At 47.3% G+C, this 26,712-nt stretch overlaps 1 protein-coding gene across 8 annotated transcripts in view; it reads left to right on the top strand.

Annotated features, from left to right (window-relative positions):
• Positions 1-26,712, top strand: part of CACNA2D4 (calcium voltage-gated channel auxiliary subunit alpha2delta 4) — a 158,816-nt gene that overhangs the window by 30,870 nt on the left and 101,234 nt on the right. For all 8 annotated transcript variants that reach the window (XR_012094426.1, XR_012094425.1, XM_073020347.1 and 5 more), the window contains exons 7-18: positions 8,329-8,389; positions 9,041-9,191; positions 9,375-9,449; positions 10,327-10,416; positions 10,521-10,634; positions 11,407-11,485; positions 12,737-12,870; positions 15,828-15,905; positions 16,686-16,766; positions 17,333-17,407; positions 20,715-20,801; positions 21,881-21,952. Coding sequence is in view for 6 of the 8 variants with exons in the window: in XM_073020347.1 (XP_072876448.1) it covers positions 8,329-8,389; positions 9,041-9,191; positions 9,375-9,449; positions 10,327-10,416; positions 10,521-10,634; positions 11,407-11,485; positions 12,737-12,870; positions 15,828-15,905; positions 16,686-16,766; positions 17,333-17,407; positions 20,715-20,801; positions 21,881-21,952 (1,097 nt within the window). In the remaining 2 variants the exon portion in view is untranslated. The remainder of the gene's footprint in view (positions 1-8,328; positions 8,390-9,040; positions 9,192-9,374; positions 9,450-10,326; positions 10,417-10,520; positions 10,635-11,406; positions 11,486-12,736; positions 12,871-15,827; positions 15,906-16,685; positions 16,767-17,332; positions 17,408-20,714; positions 20,802-21,880; positions 21,953-26,712) is intronic.

The raw sequence follows: 26,712 nt of genomic DNA, 5'->3' as shown, positions 1-26,712 counted from the left end.
TTTTTTTTCAGTTTCATATGAATTTTATGATTTTTTTTCTACTGTTGTGAAAAAATGGCATTGGTATTTTGATAATGATTGCATTAAATCTGTAGATTGCTTTGGGCACTGTGGTCATTTTAATGATATTAATTATCCCAGTCCATAAACATAAAATATTTTAATTTGTATCCTCTTCAGTTTTTTTCATCAGTTTTGTAGCTCTCCTTATGCAGGTCTTTCACCTTCTTGGTTAAATTTATTTCTAGGTACTTTTTTATTACTTACTGTAAATGAGATTGCCTTCTTGTTTTCTTTCTCAGCTAGTTCATTACTGGCATATAGAAACGCTACTGATTTTTGTATGTTGACTTTATATCCTGTAACTGTACTGAATGTATTTATCAGATCTAAGAGTTTTTTTGGTGGAGTCTTTAGGTTTTCCTAGATATAAGATTATGTTATCTGCAAAGAAGAATAGTTTGACTTCCTCTTTTCCAATTTGGATGCTTTTTATTTCTTTCTCTTGCCTGATTGCTCTGGTTAGGACTTCCAATGCTATGTTGAATAGGAGTGGTGAAAGTGGGCATCTTTGTTTTGTTCCAGCTCTTAGAGGAAAAGCTTTCAGCTTTTCCCCATTCAGTATGATGTTACCTGTGGGTTTGTCATACAAGGCCTTTATTATGTTGAGGTATTTTCCTTCTATGCCTAGTTTGCTGTGAGTTTCTAATCATGAAGCAATGCTGAATTTTATAAAATAATTTTTCTTCATCTATGAAGATGATTATATGGTTATTGTCTATCATTCTTTTGATGTGATACATTACTTTTATTGATTTGCATATGTTGAACCATCCTTGCATCCCTGGTATAAATACCACTTGATCATGGCATATTATATTTTTGATGTGCTGTTGGATTTGGCTTGCTAGTATTTTATTGAGGATTTTTTGTATCTATGGTCATCAGAGATACTACCCTGTAGTTTTCTTTTGTTGTTGTTGTGTCTTTACCTGGTTTTGATATTAGAGTAATGCTGGCCTCACAGCATGAGTTAGGGAGAATTCCATCCTCTTCAATATTTTGGAATAACTTGAGGATAATTGGTGTTAGTTCTTTGATAGTTTGGTACAATTTGGCAATGAGTCTATCTGGTCCTAGATTTTCCTTTGTTGGGAGGCTTTTTATTACTGGTTCAATTTTATCATGTGTTATTGGTCTGTTCAGGTTTTCTATGTATTCCAATTCAATCTTGGTAGCTTGTATGTGTCCAGGAATTTATCCATTTCCTCTAGGTTTTCCAGTTTGTCTTAGTGTATAGTTGCTTATAATTGGTCTCTATTTCTATGGTATTCATTGCAATGTATACTCTTTTCATTTCTGATTTTGTTCATTTGGGTCCTCTCTCTTTGTTCTTGGTTAGTCTAGCTAGCAGTTTATTTATTTTATCTTTTTTAAAAATCAACTTTTCATTTTGTTGACCCTTTGTAATTTTTCAGTCTCTATTTTGTTTGTTTCTGTTCTGTTATTTATTATTTTTTTCCACTCACTAATTTTAGGTTTGGTTTGTTCTTGCTTTTGTATTTCCTTGAGGTGCATTATTACATTGTTAGAAATCTTTCTACTTTTTGATGTAAGCACTTAGTGCTACAAACTATCCTCTTTATACTGCTTTTACTATATCCCATAAGTTTTGGTATATTGTTTTTCAATTTTCATTTGTTTCAAGTAATTTTTTAATTTCCTCCTTAATTTCTTCCTTGACCCATTGGTCATTCAAGGGCATGTTGCTTAATTTTCATGTATTTGAATAGTTTCTAAAATTTCTCTTGTTATTGATTTCTAGTTTTATTCTATTATAGTCTGAGAAGATACTGAAAATGATTTCAATTATTATTTTTTTTTTTGAGATGAAGTTTTGCTCTGTCATCCAGGCAGAGTGCAGTGGTGTGATCTCTGCACTGCATCCTCCGCCTCCTGGGTTTAAGCAATTCTCTGCCTCAGCCTCCCAAGTAGCTGGGATTACAGGCACCCACCACTATGCCCAGCTAATTTTTTTTTTTAATTTTTAGTGGAGATGGGGTTTCACCATCTTGGTCAGGCTGATCTTGAGCTCCTGACATCGTGATCCACCTACCTCAGCCTCCCAAAGTGCCAGGATTAATTTACTGAGGCTTGTTTTGTGTCCTAATATACAATCTGTCCTGGAGAAGGTTTCATGTGCTGGTAAGAATAATGTGCATTCTGTGGCTGTCAGATAAAATGTTCTATAAATACCTAAGTCCATTAAGTCAAATGTGCAGTTTAAATCCAATTTTTTTGGTTAATTTTCTGTCTAAATTATCTACATAATGCTGAGAGTGGGGTGTTGATGTTCCAACTATTATTGTATTGGAGTCTGTCTCTCCCTTTAGATCTAATAATATTTGCCACATATATCTGGGTGTTCCAGTGTTGGGTGCATATAGGTTTAGAATTGCTATATACTCTTGCTAACTCGATCCTTTTGTCATTGTATAATGACCTTCTTCATCTATTTTTTTCTATATCTGTTTTTGACTTAAAGTTTGTTTTATCTGATATAAGTATAGCTACTCCTGTTTACTTTTGGTTTCTCTTTGTGTGGAATATCTTTTTTCTTCCATTTCATTCTGTATATGTCTTTACAGGTGAGATGAGTTTCTTGTAGGCAGCATATAGTTGGTTCATTTTTTTTAAACCATTCAGCCAGTCTATACTTTTTAAATGGAAAGTTTAATCTGTTTACATTCAAGGTTATTATCAATATGTTAGAGCTATTCCTGTCATTGTATTAATTGATTTCTGTCTATTTTGTATATCCTCTGTTCCTTTCTTTTTCTCTTATTGTTTATCATTGTGGTTTGATAGTTTTCTGTAGAGGTAACATTTGAGTCCTTTCTCTTCCTTATTTGTGTTTGCTCTGCCAGTGAATTTTATATTTTCATGTGTTTTCATGATGGTAGATCTTGTCCTTTCTTTTTCAGGACAATTCAAGAATTTCTTGTAGAGCAGGTCTAGTGGTGATGAATTTTTTGTTTATCCTGGAAATACTGTATTTCTCCTTTGTTTATGAGGGACAACTTTGCTGGTTATAGTATCCTTGACTAGTAGTTTTTTTCCTTTTCCAAGAAATTTGAATATATCATCTCATTCTCTCCTGATCTGTAAGGTTTCTGCTGAGAAATCCACTGCTAGTCTCATGGACATTGTCTTGTAAGTAACTAGACAATTTTCCCTTGCTGTTTTTAGAATTCTTTCTTTGTCCTTAACTTTTTACAGTTTGACTGCAAGGTACTGTGAAGAAGACCTTTTTGAATTATATCTGTTTGGGAATCTATGAGCTTCCGGTATCCTAATGTCATAATTTCTTGCTAGACTTGGAAAGTTTCCAGCTAGTATTTTGTTAAATAGGCTTTCTATCCTTTTGTTTCTTTTGCCTTATGGGACACCAAAAACGTGAACATTTGGCCACTTAATGATGTCCTATATGTCACATAGGCTTTGTTTATTCTTTTTTTAAAGAAAATTTTTGTCTGAGTTCTTTCAAAAGACCTGTCTTCAAGTTCTGAAATTCTTTCTTCTGCTTGAGTTAGTCTATTGTTAACATTTACAAATGTATTTTGTATTTCATTTAATGAATTCTTCAGCTTCAGAATTTCTGTTTGGTTCTTTGTAAGTATATCTATCTTCTTAGCAAATTTCTCATTCATATCCTGAGTTTTTTATTTCTTTGCGTTGCTTTTCTGTATTCTCTTGTATCTCACTGAGCTTCTTTAATATTATTTTAAATTCATTTTCTGCTATTTTATAAATTATTTTTTGATTGGAATCTGTTGCTGAAGAATTATTGTGTTCTTTGGGGGTGTTGTACTTCCTTGCTTTTTCATATTTCCTGTGTCCTTACATTGATATCTGTGCATCTGGTGTAATAGTCACCTCTTCCCATTTTTAAAATTTGCTTTTATATGGGAAGACTTTTTCCTAAAGCTGTATCTATGGTATGGTTGGGTAGGACATTTTTACTTTGATCTTAGATGCATGCAGTAGTGTAATCTCCATATGATTTATTCAGCTGTAAACAGCATCTGTGGTGTCTTGATTTCCTCAGTGGCTTAGGGTGCCATTTTTAGTGGAGGCTGTGGTGAAGTTTTTCTTGGGACAAGGATGCCAGGTGATCCTGTCCTTGGGCCCCAGTTGTGGCAGTGGGCCGAGCATGTGTGTCCTTGGGTCCCAGGGAGGTGTATACTGGCACTGGTGTTAGTGGGTTCAGACAGGCCAATTCTTGGGCCTCCAACTGGCTTGCTCAGGGGACAGTAGTGATAGCGGTGGGCCAGCCTGGTGGGCAGGATTTCAGGACCCAGAGAAGTGGGTGTGGCAAAGGTGATGCAAGCAGTAGCAGTGGTGGGGCAACCCTCTGCCTCCTAAGTGGTCTGTGCTGCTCTTGGCAGTGGCTGCGATGAGCTGGGCGGTTCAGTCCCCAGGCCTGCAGGTGGCATGTAAGAGTGGGTGTGACCTGTGGTGGTAGCAGGAGGTTGAGTGGCCCTGAACTCAGGACCCTGGAGAAGTTCTCAGGTGCCAATGGTGATGGAGTGGGCTGGGCAGTTCCCAGGCCCCAGACAGGATACTGGCACTGGGTGGGGGGAATACAGAGCCAGGTCAGGTGGACTTGTCCCCATGCCCTCTGCTGGTGCATGCAGACACTGGCTGTGGTAGGCAAGGGTGGGGTGATCCCTTGGCCCCTGGTGGAATGCTCGGGTTGGGGCAGCAGTGGCTGTGCTGCAGCCCTGCTATTGGGGAGGGTGAGGTTGCGTTCAGTGGCGGCAGCCAGATGCAGGCAGCTGAGGAGTGCTTGCTTCACTTGTATTTCAGCCCTATTGGCAGCAGCCCATGGTGCAATTGCTGTACATGGAGGATTTTGTCCTCAGGGTGCATGAAAATTTGTGGTGATTTCACTGCCAAGGGCAGTGGTGTTATTGCCAATAACTCACGCTTCAGCCCTGGTGGCAGCATCCAGCCATGGTGGTGCCTGTGGGAAGGAAATGTCAGTGGGTCTTCAGGGATATGAAGATCCAGAAGCTGTTGGGCCCCCAGGTGTCTGGTGGAGTCTGGACTCTATATTGTGCTGTGCTGCTGCTGCTTAGGGATCTGGGAGTGTATGAGATCCAGTGTGAGCTCCGTCTCTGGAGCAATGCCCTCACCCAGGCTCCAAGCAGCTCCCTATGTTAGTCGTAAGGCCTACGAGAGTCTAGAGGCTCTCCTGTGGCTAGGATTGCAGGAATCCATGGTGAGAATGAGGACTTCTGGGGGTATCTCACTTATCCTTTCATTGCATTGAGGAGCCTGGAGAGGCTTCCAGCCAATCCTAACCAAGCAGGGTGACTTGCTTCCATCTCCTTCCTTGCTTTAGGTGTTTCCTGTCACTCTCTGTTGAATTCCAGTGTTCTCTCTTGGATGATCTATTCGAAGTGTGATTATCTACCTGCTATTTTTGTCCTTCTTTGTAGAGGAGGAAAGCACCAGATGCCTCTAGTCAGCCATCTTGAAGCCTATTATTTTTAAAATTTTTTACTTGTCCTGGTGTTTTTATATTTGCTTTTTCTTCTTTTTTCCTATTTAAGTACTTAACATTTAAATAATAAGTGTCCCTAATATAACCTTTTTTCTATCTAGCAGTTTAGAACTTGTCCCCTTGTTTTTATTCTTTCAGTCATTACCCCTGAAATCTTATCAGGCATATTTAATACTATAACATTTTAAAATTAAGCTGGGAAGCTGGTTTGCACCTATAGTTTCAGTTACTTGGGAGGCTGAGGCAGGAGGTTCCCTTGCCTAGGAACTCAGGACCATCCTGGGCAATATAGCAGGATCCCATCTCTAAAAATAAAAAATTAAAATTAAATAATATTTTTACTCTCCTTTCAGTCAGCAAAGGCCTTTAGAACTTTTGTGCTTCCATCTCTTTCTTCTAGACTTCCATTCTATTGTCAATATTTCAAATTTTTCATCCCCACAAATCAGACACACGAGTACTGTTATTTGATATAAATATCATTTACTTGGAATTAATGACTTATTTACGATTTTATTTCTTCACCATTCCCTCACGCATGTCAGGATGTTTTTCCCAGATCCTTCTCCTTCTTCTTAAAGTAAATCCTCCAGAAGTTCCTTTACAGTGGGGCCTTCAGTATAAACTGCTTCAGATTGTGTTTATCTACAAATGTTTCCTTTTATCCTCATTCTTGAATGATAGTTTTGCTGACAAAGCAATTCTAAATTAATAATTCTATTCGCTCAACATCTGAAAACAGTTTATGCACTGTCTTCTGGCTTTCTTTGATGTTGGGAAAATCTATCAGTTTAACTGCTCTTCTTTTGTAGGTGCTGTAGGCTTTCTGGCTGTCTTTGTGGTGTTTATTTAATTATTTATTTATTTGCCTTTGAAGTTCTGCAGTTCCACTACTGTATGTCTATATGTGGATATCTTTTTATTCATCCTGTTTGGGATACACTGTGCTTCCTGGATCTGTAGAATTGCATTTTTAATCAGTTCTAGAATATTTGCCAATATCATCTCTTTAACCATCACCTTTCCTCCATGCTCTCCCTTTTCTCTTTCTGTGACTCCAATCAGATGTGTATTAAACCTTCTCATTCCAGCCTCAGTAGAACTCTAGATACATCCACAAATGTATGCATTTTCTTTTTACCCATGAATAAAGCACTATCCATTTAAGTTATTTGTTTCAACCTATACATTTTTTCATCTCTGAAAGTTTCATGTTTGCAAAGATGTTTCTTCATTCCTGGTCATTTCTTGCATGTTCTTTGTATTGTGTGTTCTTCATATTGTGTGTTCTGATACCTACCTCATTTGTGTTTGGTATTTGGCCATTCCAACATCTGTAATTCTTGAGAAGCTATATCCAGCTCTTAAGGTAGCTCTTGAGTCTGCTGCTTCCCCCTAATAGGGGTCTGCTCTGTACGTATTTGGCGATCTTTGCTTGTGAGGCCATGCTGCTTGTCATCTTTGGAGTCCGGTGAGTCTGAGTTGGGAATCCACAAGAAAATTTGCTTCTGTTTCCACTTGGACTTGAGGACCTTATCAAGGACCTCCAAAGTCCTCTTTGAAGGTTTTGGTTAAGAGTCAGTAATCTCAGACTCAGCTTCTCCTCCTCATTGCTGTTCTAAGGATCAAATTCCCCACGACTGTTACTATAAGAATGCAGCCTCAGGAAATTCCCACCTCCCATGACTGCCTGCAAGACTAGGTCAGACCAGTGGTACTCAAGCTCCCATCACACCACACTCCCATGACTCTGCTTCCCACCTTCAAGGCTTTGGGTGCTAGCTGACCTCACACTTACGCCTCACCCCTGGGGCTGTGTTCTCATTGGTTTGGTTTTGAAAAGCATGGCCTCTGAAAACTTCTCCTACCTTTGAGAGGCCAGCAGTGCCTCAAAGGGTGTATGTCGTCTGAAGTCTAACCACTGTGGAGTAGGAAGGGCCCTTGGAGCTTCTAGACATTCATGATATTGCTACAATCATTTTTTCTATCCCAGTCACAACACGTTGCAATTCTACCTGTTATTTTTACTCTTCTTATTTTAAACCCACTATTCCCAATCATAAAGTCTTTTCAAGCTGAGATTCTATTGTGGATCATGTCAGTGTTTTCTGTGCATCTCTACAAATTTTTTTATTAGGTGAATAGGATAAAAATATACACCAGCATTCTGCTACTGGGTCAACACAAGATCTTTCATACCCATTCATTTGTCCTTTCATTCAGGTAACAGACATTTATTAAGCATATACTCTGCTGTGTTCTAGGAATCCCTGACCTCAAAGAGCCTACAGTCGTAGAACCCAATCATTTATCCCATCCCAGCCAACAGGAAGGATCTTGAGTGCTAATGAGCTTAACACCTAGAGGCAAGTGAGTTAGAAGTCAGAGCACTTGCTGTGGACAACATTTTGTCCACAATTTGCTGGATGGTAATGGATGTTAAAAGTCACACTTCTCTGAAGTGTCCCCTTCCACTATTTGATATGAGGTTTCGCCTCACAAATGAGTCCCAGGCACCACCTATGTGGGCCTACCTGTGAAATGACCCCCAGCTCTGCGTCTGGGCAGTTTGGCTGGTAGATGTCTCCTTGCCAGCTTTTCTCAGTCTACAGGGCATGTCCCAGTGGTCCCCACCCTGTTCCCTAGCTCCAAAGCTGTTCTGCCCTGAGGATTGTGGCCATCCTGGGGGTCCACACCCAGCCAGGGGATCTGGGGCAGCCTCACCAAGCTAGTAAAAGAACGAGTCTTCATTCCCCCAGGTATAAAATGGACACCTGATGAGAATGGAGTCATTACCTTTGACTGCCGAAACCGCGGCTGGTAAGAGCTCATACGGGAAAGGTCTGCAACCCGGGTATTTATCTCATAGCTTTTGGGTTTTGCCTCATCCTCCTCCGCTCCCACTCCCTCCCCGACCACCACTCAAGGGCCTTGGGTGTATAGAACCCAAACCAGACACAAGAACAGGAAGAGCACCAGCATTCCTCCCTTCCCTCTGCAACTGCCTTGCTCCAGGACTGATCACATGTGTCTTTCCCAACCTAAACCTCCTTCCAGGACACCGAGCTGTCTCCACATCAACCTTTTGTTAGGCTCTTCTCTCCTTCAACACCCCTTTTTTGGCAAGTTTGTAACAGAATCTGAAGCCCAGCTCTCTCTCTTTCTGCTGCCAGCCCCTCAGGGACCCTGGTTGGTCTAAATCAAAAGGGACAAGGGTTTGACCTGGCCCTTGTCTCCAGGGCTTGACCTGGCCGGTTAGGTGGGCACATCCCCAACCACTGCCGCTGCAGACGGCTCCAGAACTGTGTCGAGTGGTTATGAAACATGTAAAATCTGCCATAGGTGGGTTGCCCTGAACTTTGGGTGGGCTTAAGCCAGCATCTGAATAGAAATAACTGCAGACCCTTGGTCAGGTATTGGTTCTGGCTTTGGTTTTCCCATCTTGGGCATGTCCCTTTCTTTCTTCTGCAGGTACATTCAAGCTGCTACTTCTCCCAAGGACATAGTGATTTTGGTGGACGTGAGTGGCAGTATGAAGGGGCTGAGGATGACTATTGCCAAGCACACCATCACCACCATCTTGGACACCCTGGGGGAGAATGACTTTGTTAATATCATTGCGGTAAATGTGCCTTCCTGTTCTAGAATAGCTCTCACTTGCTCTAGAAATCACACATAGGTGCCAAGGTGACCCACAGCCCCTGACCACCCTGTGACCTGTGTGAGTGTGTTTGCTGGGCCTGGACTTTGCAAACTGATGCTGTTTATTCTCCCCCCACCTCCCCTCGCCTCACTGCAACTGCAGTACAATGACTACGTCCATTACATCGAGCCTTGTTTTAAAGGGATCCTCGTCCAGGCGGACCGAGACAATCGAGAGGTGAGTGTCCACTATGGCCTGACACTAACAAGCCCCTGCTCGTGTCTGCATGGTGGGCAATTGTCTCTGCAGACTGTGTCTGTGGCCCCTTTTGCTTATTCCCATGGCACCTGGAATGAGAGCAGAGCATGTTACCCATGCAAACAATCCAGAGAACGGCCCTGTAAACACGCTGCTACTTATCAGAGCAAACAGTGAGCAGACAGAGACCTCACACCAAAGGGAACCTTCCTTACTCAGGACTGGTTTTTCACCCTGTGGATTATGTAGGTCTCCATTTCCCCTTTGGCCTCCCACCTGGGCCTTTCCATTATGTCAGTTTTCATGAGAAGCTTCCCTGAAAGGAGGACAAATTTAAACCCATTGAGTATCGTCCTTTTTTTCTGGTAAAAGACAAAGGAGGAGAGGACATGGCAATAAATTTTTAAGGAGAGCTTTTGCACATCATAGATTCCTCCCTCTGTGATGGGGGAGTTGGGGTTTGAGTTCCTCTTGAAGCCGGGCCTCCGGCCTGGGCACCTCCACACTTTCTACTGTGAAGTGCGCACCCCTGGGCTGCAGGCTGCGGGCTGTGATCTGGGAGCCAAGGTTACCCTGCCTCCATCCCAGGACTGTCCTCGCCCCACACTCAGCTTCACACTTGGCTTTTCCCGCCAATAGTGGCCATGGATTTGTACCAAGTCATTCACCCTCTCTCAGTTTATCCTGGGGACATTTGAGAAACACCTATTGTAGAGGACCAGTCCATGAACTTAGCTGCATCATGGAGACACAGGCCTCTGATGGCCCTAAACAGCCTCCCAAATTAACACCAAACATGAAGCTCCACTGGCCCACTCAACTCCCTGATGCTCCTCTAATGTCTCACCCGTGACAGCATTTCAAACTGCTGGTGGAGGAGCTGATGGTCAAAGGTGTGGGGGTCGTGGACCAAGCCCTGAGAGAGGCCTTCCAGATCCTGAAGCAGGTGCCCGCTGTAATGAGGCCTGGGAGGGAAGGACTGGGAGGAAGGGGGCAGGTGGGGGAGGCAGGCTTGGCCTGTGGTCACGGGCACTCCTCTTCCCTACACAGTTCCAAGAGGCCAAGCAAGGAAGCCTCTGCAACCAGGCCGTCATGCTGATCAGTGACGGTGCTGTGGAGGACTACGAGCCGGTGTTTGAGAAGTATAACTGGCCAGACTGTAAGGTGACCCTCCCACGGGTATCTGGGGAGGAAAAAAAGCTTCTCCTTCTGCCATGGATGGGATCACCAGCAGGGTCCCTAAAAGGATGGCCCCCATGCAAATCTGCTTTCCTATTAGAGCTATTCTTGCTTTCAGATACATTTTAATTCGGTGTTCCAAAATTATGACGACCCGAGACACAGAGGTCTGATGTAGGAGGTTTGGGGTGAGGGACCAGAATATGGTTTGGGGACATCAGAACTGTCAGGCTGGGCAGGGCGCGGTGGCTCACACCTATAATCCCAGCACTTTGGGAGGCTGAGGCGGGCGGATCACGAGGTCAGGAGATCGAGACCATCCTGGCTAACACGGTGAAACCCCGTCTCTACTAAAAAATACAAAAAATTAGCCAGGCTTGGTGGCAGGCACCTGTAGTCCCAGCTACTCGGGAGGCTGAGGCAGGAGAATGGCGTGAACCCGGGAGGCGGAGCTTGCAGTGAGCCGAGATTGCACCACTGCACTCCAGTCTGGGCAATAGAGCGAGACTCCATCTCAAAAAAAAAAAAAAAAAAAAAAGAACTGCCAGGCTGTACACCTCAGCCTCGCACCTACTCCACAGTCCCCATGGCCCTGGGTGAGTTGTGTTGTGTTGCTGCCTGGGCCTCAGGGGGTGAGACTGGAGCACCCAAAGACTGATAAGCACTCGGCCCAACATCTAAGACTCACACAAACCATGTTAACATGACTTACGGCCAGGAATTTTGTTGCTGAGTGCATCTGTGTCTTGTGGGTTAGGTCCGAGTTTTCACTTACCTCATTGGGAGAGAAGTGTCTTTTGCCGACCGCATGAAGTGGATCGCATGCAACAACAAAGGTGAGTGCCGGGCCGGCAGGTGCCTTCCCACCTATGCCTGAGCACGGGGCACAGGGTCACCCAGCCCTGGAGGTGCTGAGCATGTGCTTCCTCGTGGCCCCTAAGAGGAGCAGGGTTACGTCAAGAACTACAGCCTCAGTCCCTCCTTCGTATTTGGAAAAAGCAAGGTGAGACAATGTCAGCTCCGTCTCCATCCTGCCCCCATTCTTTCTGTCGGCTAATTAAGCCATAGACTCTGGTTCTGGTTCTGCTCCCAGACAAAAAGCAGAGAGAGTCACTGTTTTCTTTGGAATAATGTTTTGTGTGTGAATGGTCCTCATCTATCTCTGACCAGACCCCATTGATTCAACAAAAATTCACTGAGCATCCACTATGCACCTGGCATGATTTCTAGGCACTGGGGGACCAAGAGGGATCAGGATGGACTCAGGGTCAGTCTGCCTCTTGGTATTGTCCAGCAGGGAGACACACGAGTAAACCACCACCCACGATACAGCCTGAAATGAGCTTTGATGGTGGAGACACAGACTATTCAGGGTGCTGGGGGGAGGCATGGGGGAGGCACTCTCCAAGTCAGTGGGGCAACTGGAAGGGTGTTCCAGGCAGAGGGAACAGCGCGTTCAAAGGGTCTGAGACCTGCTGGGAGCAGACAGTCGCTGCATCTCACTGGTGAGGGGGATGAACATGGTGGGAGGTGGGGGCCAGGAAAGCAGAGAGGCCATTCACAGCTTTCCGTGCAATCTGCTCTTTGGAGTGTCACCATGGCTCCAGGGAAGAGGCTGTAACACCCACCCCACAACCCGAGCAAAGACAAGGAGCAGAAGAAGGAGCGGAAAGGCAGAAATCTCTGCCTCTGACTGAGTTCCCTGAACACAGAGCTAAGAATGACAGAAGGCTTACAGGGCACTCTCAGGAGATGCTCCTGTGAGGAAGTGGGGAGGGTGGGGCTGGGAGAGGGAGAAGCGGACCCCCAGTGCCCTTGCATCAGGCCCTGCTGCTCCTGCGCGGAGCTCTGGGTGGGAGAGCCCCTCAGAGGTCTTCCAGGGTGAGGCAGGGTAAGCCTTGGCCTCCCACTGGCCTGCAGCTGCCCCTGGGTAAAGGACACAACTGGGGGGAAGCAGCTCCCTGCGCCCCGGGCCAGTTTCCAGAGAGGATTCGGCTGTGAGCCATCAGCAGCCGGGGAGGGTGCAGGCCCTGGCGAGGAGTGTGAAAGCCCTGCCTTCCACACCCACGCGGCCCTCCCTACCGCAGGCTACTACACGCAGATCTCAACGCTGGCGGACACCCAGGAGAACGTGATGGAATACCTGCACGTGCTCAGCCGCCCCATGGTCATCAACCACGACCACGACATCATCTGGACAGAGGCCTACATGGACAGCAAGGTGAGCCTGGCAGCAGCTCCCAGCTAGAGAAGCCGATCCCAGAGTTAGGGACCCCAGGGAACAAGAAGTGACTTCCTGGCTCAGGAGAAGGGTGGGCCTAGCACCTTAGGGAACATTAAGAAGGGTGGATGAAGCCGCTTTTCCTCCTCTTTTCCTGACAGCCCTTGGCCCACTAATGGGGCTGCTGCCCATATGCTGCCCCAGACCCCCAGCAGACCTGCCCAGGGTGCTCTCCACGGACAGGGTCCCTGCTCCAAAGTTGTTCCTCCCACCTCCCCCACAGTCCTCGCCTCCCTCACCATCCCTGTCTCCCACCCACCCGGGGGAGAAAGGGGTCAGACCAAGAATCCACCATCCCACAGCTGGAACACATGTTCTCCCTTCCTGGGTCCCTGCATTTTCAAAGGACTGCAGGCAGCAATGACTTGCACAAAAGAATGAACATCAAAGGGAGAGCTTCAGATGGGACCTTTTTGGGGAAGGGAGACAGTTCTACCACTTCTCAAATCCCCATCACATAGGCAGCCACCTGCTTCAGTGATGATGTATCAGGCTGGGCTCTAGAGAGACCCAAAAAGAGTGGCTTAAATAAGATAGAAGTGAATGTCCGCCTTGGGTAAACAAAGCCCAGAGCTGACCACAAGCTCTCTGGTCATCAGGGGCCCAGGCTCCTCCCTGCCGTCCCCTTTGCTGTCCCAGGGATGTGACCCTCATCCTTGTGCTCAGGAGGCTGGTGGAACATGAATCAAATGAAACCACGTTTAAGCATCAGGCTGTGGAAGCGGCAGCAGGATGCTTCGCCCCTGTGAGGGAAACTTGCAGGGACTCGTGCCAGAACCCGGAACTCACCTCTCACTGGCCGGAACTTAGTCCCCATGCTGACAAAGGAGGCTGGGACGGCAACGGCCAGCTTTCTTCTGACTTGCTCTATATCCGAAGGCATGCTTACCTCCACCTGTTAATAGTAGACATAAGCCATCTGGCCAAGTTTGGGATGAAAAGCTCATTAATCTACTTTAAAGGGGCTCAGCCAACAAGGTCATGCCCAGCACATGTCATCCGACCATCACCAACTGCTGCAGAGAAGGGACGAGCTGGCTGCCTCTGGGCAGGGCTCTCCCTCCCTTGGCCAAGTGTTTGTAGGGCCCTGTGTGTCCAGGTTCGATGAGAGAGAGGTGGGTGGCGAGAAGGAGGACAGGAGGAGGAGATCTTCTCTGAGCTGTCTTCCCGTGACCGCTGGCACCTGTGCTTCCTCTCCATCACCTGTGCATTCATCTGCCTGCCAGGAGCCAGCCCAGCAGGAGGGGCCAGGGCTCTGGTGCTGTGTGGCCTCCCTTGCCTGGGAGTGTTGTGGTCATGCCACGGGAGCTGGAGAGCGAAGGCTTTCGGAACCCTGAAATCCAATGAGAGAAGCTGGGCTGAGGCCATACCTGCTGAAGGTGGCCTGGAGTGTTGGGTGTGAGTTTGGCAGAAGGTGGGTAGAGGCAACCCTGGCTTTCCTGTGTGCTGTCACTGATGTCAGACAGGTGGTGCTAGGACGTCCTTCGCTTTCCATGGACAGCCTGACCTTCGGGCGCTCTCTTACCTCCACGCACACAGACGAGGCCACAGTTCACGGTCTGATCTTCACTTTTACATCTGTCCCTTTTACAGCTGTCTCCTGAGGTGTCCCTCAGTGAGAACCACCCCCTGCAGCCAGTCCCTACATCTCCTCTGTCTTCCTCCTTCCCTCTCCTGTCCCTGACTTAGGAGTCCCTGAAGTTAAGAGTCACCTGCAGATCTCCCAGACCCACCTCGGAACCCTCTGAGAGGAGGATGTCACTCCCCTGAGCCCAGGGCAGGTGTCTGCCCTCCCAAGTGTGTCCAGAAACACGAGTGCAGGGACAGCTGTGAATGGACCCTGCCCAGGCTGAGACATGTCCTAGGGAGAGCAGGCCACAGGGGCCTCCAAGAGCCTGGGAGCTGCTTCCTGGGAGCCAGGGACAAGCTGGCTTCATGCACTCCTCACTCAAGAAGGAGAATGGAAAGCCCTCATGTAGCCCATGGAGATGTGTCCAAGCTCAGAAAACAATTAGATGTCATCGTGGTTCACTCTCAGAAAGCCTTACATCTAAATCTAAATGGAAAACTCAGATGAGGCAAGAAAAAGAGACATGGTGGCCAAAATGTGCTTCCTTCTCCAAGAAAGTCAACTGTGGACTTCCATGACTCAGCAATCTCCTTTAGTTGATCTCATCCAAGGTCGGACTTACGATACCTTTCTTCCCACATGCTTGTCGGAATCCTACCTTTGTTATAAAGTGGGGCACACGTGCAGAGCCCCTTTCAAATAACTGGAGGAGCCGGGGCGGACAGCCATCTAGAGGTTGGCAAGGGTTCTGGCTCTGGTGTTGCGAGTGGAGACCATGTGGGTCTGACCAATGTGCTAGGGATGGCCCCGAGGGCCACTACAGCTACACCACAGCCTGCCCTTGCGCTGCAGTTCCTCGGAGTGTGCTTGTGTTTCTGGGTAGCTCTGGGTCAATGTCCTCCCTCTCACCTGTAGCAACCTTGAGTCCATATCAGAGGTTTCTGGAAAGCTGGTGCTGTGCAAAGCCTCTCTGTTTCTGGGTGGGCGCAGATAGGCCTGTTTCCTGGGTTCGCGCTCAACACTCGGCCTGGGCCTCCCTGAGACAAGAGAGCTTAGTGAAGGTGCTTGGGGCTGGGTCATGGGGCTCAGGGCCCTGCGGGATGACATCAGCCTGGTCCTCCCCTCCAGTCCACCTCTGGCCCCCAGCATTCCTGCCAACTCTCCTTTTGCAGAGAAACCCTCATTTGGGATTTCCTCCTTCCTGTGGGAAGGTGACTCTGGATAATTGATGCAGTGACCGTGGGTTCTCTGCACCGGGTGCTCTGAGTACGGCAAACCAGTGGCCCTAGGCTACAGCTTCTGACCCCTGTTCTCCCCTCCCTGACAGCTCCTCGGCTCGCAGGCTCAGAGCCTGATGCTACTCACCACTGTGGCCATGCCAGTCTTCAGCAAGAAGAACGAAACGGTGAGTGGCTGCTCTTAGAGAGGTTGTAGCAGGGATTAGAGCCTGGGCCACGGTGGCATCCTCAGACCAGTGATTCTTGACTTGGCTGTGCTTCTGAGTCACCTTGGGAGGGTTTGAATGCAGATTTCCAGGCCTGTCCCAGAGTAGCTACCCCAAACTCTCCTGGTTGGAGGTGGGCTGGGGGTCTGTGATTTTCTACGGCTTCCCCAGTGACTCTGCTCGCTGGCTGGGAGTCGCTTTGCTGCTCTGCAGTTGGGACCCCTGCCTTGGGGAAGTAAGGCTGGCGGGTTGCCTGCCAGCCTTCCTGCAAAGCCATGCTTAATCTGCCAGGTTGTACAGACTCTAACTTGTCTGTAAAGGCCTCTGGTGAGGGGATTTCTCGAGCCTTCCATCCTCCATCTGGTCAGAAAATGTTTCATTTCCCCCCATGTTACAGGCCCCATATGCTTCAGAGCATCCATGAATTATGGTCCCTAAGATCCCAATAACTTCACCCTCTGCCGTGAAGATTAATATTTCATTTAACTTTGGATTCCATTTAAATATTACAACTTAAATATTAATACCAGGTATTAATCTTCCTAGCAGCTGGTTTTGCTCCTGGGACCTCGTCTGATAGAGTCCAGATTTTTATTCCCAGCCTAGAATCTAATTGCAGAGGAAGAACCACTTAAAGCTTAAGTGGTTTCCCCTTCCAAACTCTGGACAGGCCCAGGATCCAGTCTAACCTTGTGAACAAGGAAGCTGGGTCTCCCCCATTCCTTGTGTCTTTCCTTCCAGCGATCCCATGGCATTCTCCTGGGTGTGGTGGGCTCAGATGTGGCCCTGAGAGAGCTGATGAAGCTGGCGCCCCGGTACAAGGTGAGCCTGGGTCTGTTTTCTGTGGGGATCACGGGTTCCCCAGGAGCAAACTCCCTCCCCCGTGACGGGAGCCTCTCTCCAGGCAAGCCAAGCCCAGAGCTGGGATGGGGCCTCTCTGTCACCGCCCAAGAAGTGCAGGTGCTGAGCATAGGAGCAGCAACGCGTGCCCCTGGGTCCCTTTCCCACCACGAATTATGACTTGCACTGTGGCCTTCAGTAAGTCCTTTCCCTGCCCAGTGTCTCAGTTTCTCAGTCTGCTCCTCCATGCCACACAGTCCTGCTGTGAGTGTGAGTGAGATTACATCATCAAAGCACCCAGAACATGTGGTGGGAAAGAAGTTGGTGATAATATGTATTATGATGGTTGCTATAAACAGTCAAGTTTGGAAAGGACTCCTCAATCAATGGATGGAAGCATGGCACTGGCTCAGTTGTGTTCCTACTGAAAACACTAACTGCTATGAGCTGCCATCTTCGACTGTCCTGTGGCCCCCAAACCCCTGCCCAACTCCAGATGCCCAGCACAAACAACAAACCTAATGCCCCTCCACCCTGGACTCTGGCAGCTTGGAGTGCACGGATACGCCTTTCTGAACACCAACAATGGCTACATCCTCTCCCATCCTGACCTCCGACCCCTGGTAGGTAAAGACCTTCTTTGCCTTGGGATCCTCACTGTATGGGATTTGGGGGTAATTCACAAAAACGATTAAAACAACAAACACACATTGGGCTCCATTTAGGAACCCAGTGGGTAATACGAGAAAAAAAAAAATGTATTCGAGTCATGGTCCCTGTTTTCAAGTTGTTTGGAATCTATCAGAAGAGACAAGGCAAAACCATGTGAAATGACTGATGAGTGGGCCAGAGAACACGTAATGAAGTGTGCAGTTTTGAGGCTGAAGAGCCCACAGGGCCATTAGTCACATCTGCGTGGAGTCTCCCAGACTGGGGACCTGTGAAGTTGGGTGAACAAGGAGCTAACTATAGAAATAGCAGGGAGCCCTCTCCTGAGCAGCACAGCTTAGGATGCGTTCCTGAGTGCTCCTGGCCCTCCCAGCCCTCTCCACCCTGACACAGAGGCTGGGGTATTTTCACATGAGTTCCACTGAGCATCTGATGGCTAAGGAAGAAAGTTGCATTGTCTTATCTGAAAGCTCTGCCTTCAGGGTTAAGGAGCTAGTCATGCACTCAAGCACTATGCAGCAATAATGACCACAGCTCTCAATGTGACTGTTGGGACGGAGGGAGCTAAAGTTCTAGGAGAATCGTAACCCTTTGCCCTCTACCAGTCCTGTGGTAAATAACAGATGGCAACTGAAGACAGACAGCAGACCGCCTTCCAGAGAACTTAGGGTCTCATCTGCCCAGGTGTCATTCGGAGAGGTCAGTCTAAGCCACACTCCATTCATTCCACTTGGTTCAAATAGACACTGAATATCTGAAAGGCAATGATTAACTATTTAAGGCAAATTCTAAGGGTTCTGAATAGAGAGAGATCGGGGCACACTGGAAGCCACTCTGTTCACACTGTCTTCCAATTCAGGCTCTGCTGGGCAAGCATCTGAACCCATAACACGTCACTCCCTTGTACAAAGGGGTTCTGCGGGGGGCAGCCCCAGTGCCAGCAAAATGACTCACTAAGGAAATGATATGCTGATTCTGGAACTGACTTGTAGGATTGAGGGGTACTGATCAGAAACTGCCTGTCATCATCTATGTACTCTAGATGAATATAAGGCTTCAACCAGTTGATTGAGTGTGAACCTCCTCGTGCCTGACCTCATGATGCTGTGAAGAACGCTATAAACCGAGGCTTATACTCTAATTAGGAAAACCAGACTTACACAAATGAAACAATTAGGGAATAATACCACACAGAACACTATGACACAACAAAAGATACAGTAAAGCCAATGTAATGAGTTATCTGAGGAAAGCACTATCAGGAAAACAATAGTTACGTTTGAAAAAGAAAAAATAAGGAGGATATGCCCAGTAATAAATGAAAGAGCCATCCCATTGGACTGAAATCTTTCTATGTCAGTGCCTGATGTAGGAGTATTTAATGGAGTAGAATTGTGGGGTTTTTTTTTTTTTTTTTTTTTTTTTTTTTTTTTTTTTGAGACAGAGTCTGGCTCTGTCGCCCAGGCTGGAGTGCAGTGGCCGGATCTCAGCTCACTGCAAGCTCCACCTCCCGGGTTTATGCCATTCTCCTGCCTCAGCCTCCCAAGTAGCTGGGACTACAGGCGCCGCCACCGCGCCCAGCTAATTTTTTTGTGTTTTTAGTAGAGACGGGGTTTCACCATGTTAGCCAGGATGGTCTCGATCTCCTGAGCTCGTGATCCGCCCGTCTCGGCCTCGCAAAGTGCTGGGATTACAGGCGTGAGCCACCATGCTCGGCCGAATTGTGGCTTTAAAGTGAGGAGCTACAGATGATCTTCAGGCTTTGTCAGGATTTAGGAGATGGCAATGGAATGCTGAGCCCCACGCAAAGGAAACAGATCCCATGTAAAAGAGGGCAGGGCAGGGCTGTTAGATGAATATGGTCGTTAATAAGATCAAGAAGCATGATCCAGGCATGGGAAAGGTGGAAAAGAGGGGAAAGGGGACCCTACAGATCCCCTGAACAGGCAAGAAATCAGCATGATACTTCCCCGAAAAAAGCAAGCAAACAAAAAACTGGCGGAAGCAAGATACATAGTGACAGGGGACCGGAGCTGTCCAGGCATCTGCTGGGGGCCTCATTTGGCTCAAAGCAGACGTGCTAATTAATCCTTAATTTGCCTCAATGATAAACTATCCTCTTTCCTTTTTTGGTTGGGGTTAATTAACTAAACCTGGGAAGTGCTGCAGACCTAATCATAGATAACTTGATGACATCTGTCTTGGCTTCAGAGAGAGAGAAATCAGGGCCAGAAAATAATAACACGCAGCATGTTGATTAATGGCTGTATGTCAAGTTGAAGGGAGGTCTTTATTAAGCACTGATCTGTCCTTGTCTCCGTCCCATTCAAATGTTTTATCACTAAGATGAAAATGCAGAAGGCAGATGCCATAAAGTCTGGAAGGTATGGTTAATACATTAAATGAGAAAATCAGTATTCAGAAAGCATTCTTCTAAAACAATGGGCTGAAACTAGCAAGATGAAATGGATTAGGGATGCATGGAGAGCTCTGGGAAATACTCAGTGCCCAAGCACACGATTGTGAAGAGGGATCTGACGGTGTGTCCCATGAGGAAGACCAAGGGGACTGAACTGTCTGAAATCTCTGCCTGAACTGCCAGGTCAGTGTGGCTGGCCAGGAAGACAGCAGAACGGCAGGCAGCAGTCAGGCCCCCTGATGCCTTAGTCCACAGATCACAGCCCACGCCACACTGGTCAGACCCCATTTGGAAGGTTGGCTTTTGTCACGGGAACTCCATTTTGAGAGTGACATTGAAGACAAAGTAGAGCATATTCAGAGGGAGCTGAGGCATCTGCACACCAGGCAAGCTCAGTTGGAGCAGTGCAGTCTTAGGCGTGACAAGTACCTTTGGAAATCCCAAGGGCTGTCAGGTGGAACGCGTTCTATGCAGCTCTAGGGAAAAGAAGGAAGATCAGTGGGTGGAGTCACAGGGAGATGGATTTCAGCTTTGTATGAGGAGGAACTTTCTAACAATTAGGGCTGTCCAAAGCTCCAACAAGCTGACTCATGAGATAGGGAGCTCCCTGTCATGGGGAAGATTCACTCAGAGGCCATGAGACCATCTGTCATAGATGTCGATAAGGGGAGCTCTGTATCAGGTGGAAGTTTGCCCAGATAACCGTAAGTAATTACTGGATTGATTGATTTCTAAGGAATCCTTTGCTTTTATGAATATACCTGAAAGGCTTTGTAGAAGAGATAAACTTGAGCAGGTCGTACACTAACCGCATGTTTTTCTTCCTAACATGCCCACTCCAGTACAGAGAGGGGAAAAAACTAAAACCGAAACCTAACTACAACAGTGTGGATCTCTCCGAAGTGGAGTGGGAAGACCAGGCTGAATCTGTGAGTGGGGAAAATAGGGGGAAGGGAAGCTAGTTTAGCTCTACATCCAACTAAATAGGTCAGCTGTGTGGCTGTGAGCCTTGAGGTCACTCTGTTCCTGTCAGGCAGAACAGGTCCATCCCAGAGCCTTTCCAAGACAGGCAGAACAGGTCCATCCCAGAGCCTTTCCAAGACAGGCAGAACAGGTCTATCCCGAAGCTTTTCCAAGACAGGTAGAACAGGTCCATCCCAGAGCCTTTCCAAGACAGGCAGAACAGGTCCATCCCAGAGCCTTTCCAAGACAGGCAGAACAGGTCTATCCCGAAGCTTTTCCAAGACAGGTAGAACAGGTCCATCCCAGAGCCTTTCCAAGACAGGCAGAACAGGTCCATCCCAGAGCCTTTCCAAGACAGGCAGAACAGGTCTATCCCGAAGCTTTTCCAAGACAGGCAGAACAGGTCCATCCCAGAGCCTTTCCAAGACAGGCAGAACAGGTCCATCCCAGAGCCTTTCCAAGACAGGCAGAACAGGTCTATCCCGAAGCTTTTCCAAGACAGGTAGAACAGGTCCATCCCAGAGCCTTTCCAAGACAGGCAGAACAGGTCTATCCCGAAGCTTTTCCAAGACAGGTAGAACAGGTCCATCCCAGAGCCTTTCCAAGATCAAGCCACAAGCAAGGCCTAAAATGAGCAATTCTTTTAACAACTATAAAGATATAACAGTATCTTCTTGAACCACAAGGACTACTGAGGCCGGATGAGATCACGTGTACAAGCTGCAGAGACTGAGTTTTAGTGATGTTTTAGCCTGGCTTTTGATTGCAGTATCTCATCCTAGAGGAAACTGTGTCCCAGCAACTTGGCACTCTGTACCCCAATGCATCAGTCCACTCGGGAGTGGGATCTTGGTGAATGCCTGGAATTATGAGCTAGATGGAGCTTAGAGTCAGGTCCATCTTCCCTCCTGGTATCACTCTCAGAGGACAAAGGGAAGAACCAAAAGTGTTTCTGGGGATCACTTCTAATCTGGTCCGAAGAACTCCATACTTTCACTCTCGCCTGTGAGCCAAGGAACTAATGTCATTGTCTTTCCTCCTGAAGCTGAGAACAGCCATGATCAACAGGGAAACAGGTACTCTCTCGATGGACGTGAAGGTTCCCATGGATAAAGGGGTAAGGAGCTAGAAACAGAGCCAGGGCGTGGCCTAGGGAGGCATCTTCGTTAATTGGGTTTGGAGTAGTGACAAGGGACCTGGACTTAGCCTAATTATAGCTGAAGAGTTGAGTGCTTGCTGCACCCTAATGCGGGTCCATTGGGGAGCACACCCAGGGTGTGTTGGCCCCGGAGACACACCTAGCCAGGGAATGACAGGATTACTCATGCAACACTTGGCTTTTGGGAGACCGCTGAGCTGGGCAGAAGGCTGGCCGAGGCATTTACAGCTCTTCTTTCCTCCTTATGCTGTCTGCTGCTACTGGCCCTTTTGTTGTTTATAATGAAAAGGGGAAAAGCGACAGCTAATTTTGTAGATGGTAAGCAGCTCTTGTGAAATGTTATACAGGAAGAGTTTGAAAATATTCACTATTCCCTACAGCTGATTTTCATCCACTGTAACCCCAGATACTTAGGAATCAATACCTTCATAATCCCACTACTATCTTTACAGCCCTGTGCATCATTTGTGAAAGATCATTTCATCTTCTCACTTAAAAGGTTCCAATGTGTCTACTGATTCTGCATTGTCCCTTGACATATTTACAAATGTCACCTCCTCCTTCACAGCCACCCCCACCTCCTCCTCCCCTGCCCATCTGCCTCAGCTAAAAGAACACAGGCATCTGCCAGCAGCAATTAGACCCAAGTTCTTCCACAACACAGACCTCCATGAAAGCCAAACAAGAAAGCACAGGGAAAGACAAGGAAGCATCCCTTTTAGGCAAGACTGATTTTCACTGGGACCAGTGTCGGATTTTGGTGGCATCTGCCTGGCTTTTTGTAAGCTCTGGGCTGAGAAAGGGCCTCCTTCAGGCAGACTGGGCACTATAGTGAGGTCAGATCACCAGTGGCAGCTGTTCCTTCTCCTGATCCAAAAGAATTGGCCAGGTGCGGTGGCTCAAGCCTGTAATCCCAGCACTTTGGGAGGCTGAGGCGGATAGATCACAAGGTCAGGAAATCAAGACCATCCTGGCTAACACAGTGAAACCCTGTCTCTATTAAAAATACAAAAAAATTAGCCGGGTGTGGTGGCGGGCGCCTGTAGTCCCAGCTACTTGGGAGGCTGAGGCAGGAGAATGGCGTGAACCCGGGAGGCCGAGCTTGCAGTGAGCTGAGATCACACCACTACACTCCAGCCTGGGTGACAGAGCGAGACTCGGTCTCAAAAAAAAAAAAAAAAAAAAGAATAGAGGCTTTTTCCATAGGCCCCCACCTTTATCCCAGCCAGATTCCTGTTCACGTGTATAGATGAGCTTTCACGTAGCCCAGCACGGTCACAGCACTGAACCGACAATGAAGAATTTAGTATGCTTATGGCACAGGACAGCTTAAAGGTAGATCTGAATGTGGCTATACTGTATCTAATACAGACTGACACATGCAGTGGGTGTGGTTCTCATCTACCCTTTCCCCCAGTGCCCAGGGATCTCGTGCTGCTTTTATGCTTCTCAAAGCCACTGAGGCAGAGTCCTAACCAGATGCAGCAGGCTGAACTTCTGAAACCTCTGCCCATCCTTTCAAAGTTTGTTCATTGCCACTAATAAACCATCTGGGTTATATATTTGCAATTTCACAAAGCTTCCTGACATACGGGTGCTTCCACGTAAAGAATGTTCAGTGAGGATGACGATCATGACCATAATGGACGTTCCATAGTACTTAGGTGTTCATGTCTCACTGCTATTAGCACAGCTAATAATAATGACAGCAACTAACATTTATAAGAAACTGGACCGGGTGCTTTCAAATATTCACTCATTGAACACTCACAACCTGAGGGTGGGCCTATCCTATCCCCATTTTACAGATGAGGATATTCAGAAAGGCTAAAAACTTGCCCAGCATCACCCAGATGATAAACTGCAAAGCCCACGTATAACTGCTCCTAGATCTCCCATTTGTAACCACTGCTGTAGAAGGCCTTTTCTGTAGGACTGGCCCTGAATTCTCAACTCTCCAGCCTTAAAGGTTTCCCAAAATTCGCTTTAGCATAGCATTTCTATTCCACCTTGAACATGCATCGCCTTCTCCTCTCCCTCTACCCCATTCTGTCACCACTCAGCCCTCCTTCATCCTTCATCTCTTCACCCTGACCCCGGGAGCCTGGCAGCCTCCACCAGGGCATTTTGCTGGTGTGGGGCTGCCAAGGCAGTGTCTGGCTCTCACTGCTCTGATGTCTTAGGCCGCCACGCATCTCCAACGTGGCTGCATTTTCTTCACTGCCAAGGGCCCTGTCTCCCCCACACAGCTCTCATAGAGCCATCCAACTGCCCCATGGTTGGCCTGCCTGATGATCTATCCCAGCCCTCCCTCTCAGCTCAGTGGTGCGTTTCAACTTATGAGCTTGTTTCTCAGTAGAAACTGTCTCCAGGTCTAGGTCTAGGTTGAGGAAAGCTTTCTTAAAGCCTTTCGGGAATATCTGTGACTGTTTGAGCCATCCTCCCAGCACATGGCCACCTGCTGTGTTGTTCTCTCCAGGGGATTTTGCAGGTATCCTTATTTTCCACAGATCACCAGCATGATTTGGGACAGGACTCACAAACCCAGAAACCTATGGGGCCAAAAACTTGTATTTGTTAAGAAATGCAAATAAGCAGACAGGCCTCTGTGCAGGGGGCTCTGGGAACTGTGGCGAACTGGAGAGAACATACACCATCTGCAGGAGACAGCTAAGACCCATGTTTAAGATGTGTGCAAACCAATTCCAAATATGTTAGAAACACAACCTGGGCCAACATCTAGGATGTTCAACTCGTAAGAAGCCCAGCTTTGGCCTCAGGCCTCCCATTTGCCACTTGGATGGCAGGGGTTTTGTCCCAAATTGCAGACCAGTGCCAGGTGCCACAGTTTCTAACCCATCAGCAGCACGCTGGCCCAGACATCCTCGGACACAATTCAAAAGAAGAAAGCAAAAGAGTACAGTGTCCTGGAGTCTCACCTAGGACCCGTTCTGTCATTCTCACGTTTCCAATCATTTCAAACAATCATTAGTAATGGGGGAGGGAAGGTGCAGACAGAGTGTTCCGTCCTAGCCTGTGTGTTCTTCCAGATTAACTGCACTGACTGGAGTCCACACGTGTATATGCACACACACACATCAGTGGCACACGTGCATTGTACACACATGCCAGTGGCACACATGTGTACACACACCAGGGGCACACACGTGTACACACACCAGCAGCACACACGTGTACACACACCAGTAACACATGTGTACACATGCACACACAGTGGCACACATGTGTACACATACACCAGCAACACACACATATACACACACCAGCACACACGTATACACGTGCACACATACCAGCAACACACACGTGTACATATGCACACACCAGCAGCATACACATGTACACACATACCAGCAACACATGCATCCACACCCACCAGCAACACACATGTATACACACACACCAGCAACATACAGGTGTACACACACCAGTGGCACACACATGTACACACACCAGCAACACATGTGTACACATGCACACACCAGCAACACACATGTGTACACACACCAGCACACATGTGAACACACACCAGCAGCACACATGTACACACACCAGCACACATGTGTACACACACACCAGCAGCACACATGTACACACACACCAACACACACGTGTACATACACACACCAGCAGCACACACATGTACACACACACCAGCAACATACATGTATGCACACACACTAGCGGCTGGCATGAAGAGCAGCTTCGCCTGGTCTTCCTCCAGTGCCCTTGAATCCCTGCGCCCTGGATTTCAGGAACACAGGGCTAGAGTACTCTGTGGCGTGTCTTACACTCTCTCTTTCTCGCTCTCTCTTCCCCTCACATTTTTGTCCAGCAGGACTCAGTCTACTAAAGGAGCAGATTGCTCTGATACCTCTTTACTCCCAGCCCCATCTTCCAGACCTCTCCCGTTCTCTCTTTCTGTTAACGGAATTCACAGACCCCCCTCCCAACCCCCCACACCCCTTCTCTCTTCCTTTTACTTCAGCCTTAAAAGGTGATCTCAAAGTTCATCTGAGTAAGGTGTAGCTTGACTAGACTCACCCTTCAGCAGATAACAATTATAAACTCTGAACAAAATACAAAGAACAATAATGGAAAGGCACTTGAAAGTGACCAAAAGCAGGCAGCAACAACCCTTGAATCAAGAGAACTGCATTGGGTGCGATACACTTTTAGATGGCTTTTTTTCCAAAGGGTACTCCCCAGTCTGTCTGGAGTGCAACAGCTAGAATTCAAGCAGAAGGCTGCAGCTGTCACCGTGAAGTGTCAGAGAACAGAATTTGGGTTTCCAGAGTGTCTGGAAATGAGGAGGACTAGCCCAAAAGCAGGGAGGCTAGACCGCAAATCTGTATACAAACTCCTCTCAAATTCCTGGTTGACTCCTGAACCCTGAAGACACAGGGGAGCCTCGAAGTGCCCCAGTGGAATACGATACTGGAAAGCCAAAAGCAGGATTTCAGAGCAGGATCTCAACACGGGATCTCAGCTCTTGCACGTATAGCAGGGACAGTTTGGAGTGTGAGTCACACAGAGGTGGAGGGACTTGATAAACACCTTGGGATTTCCTTTGAAAGCACAGAAGAACTACACCTTAGGAGTAAAGACTGTCCTAAGGCCAAGAGATTCACTCTAGGCCTAAAGGTGAGACAGACCCACCCAAACAAAATGTGAATTCAAGCCTCTATACACTCAGT

This window comes from Chlorocebus sabaeus, chromosome 11, assembly GCF_047675955.1.
Source record: "Chlorocebus sabaeus isolate Y175 chromosome 11, mChlSab1.0.hap1, whole genome shotgun sequence".
NCBI lineage: Eukaryota > Metazoa > Chordata > Mammalia > Primates > Cercopithecidae > Chlorocebus > Chlorocebus sabaeus.
Note: the sequence above shows the minus strand (reverse complement) of the source record. Positions and strands in the feature narration are given on the sequence as shown.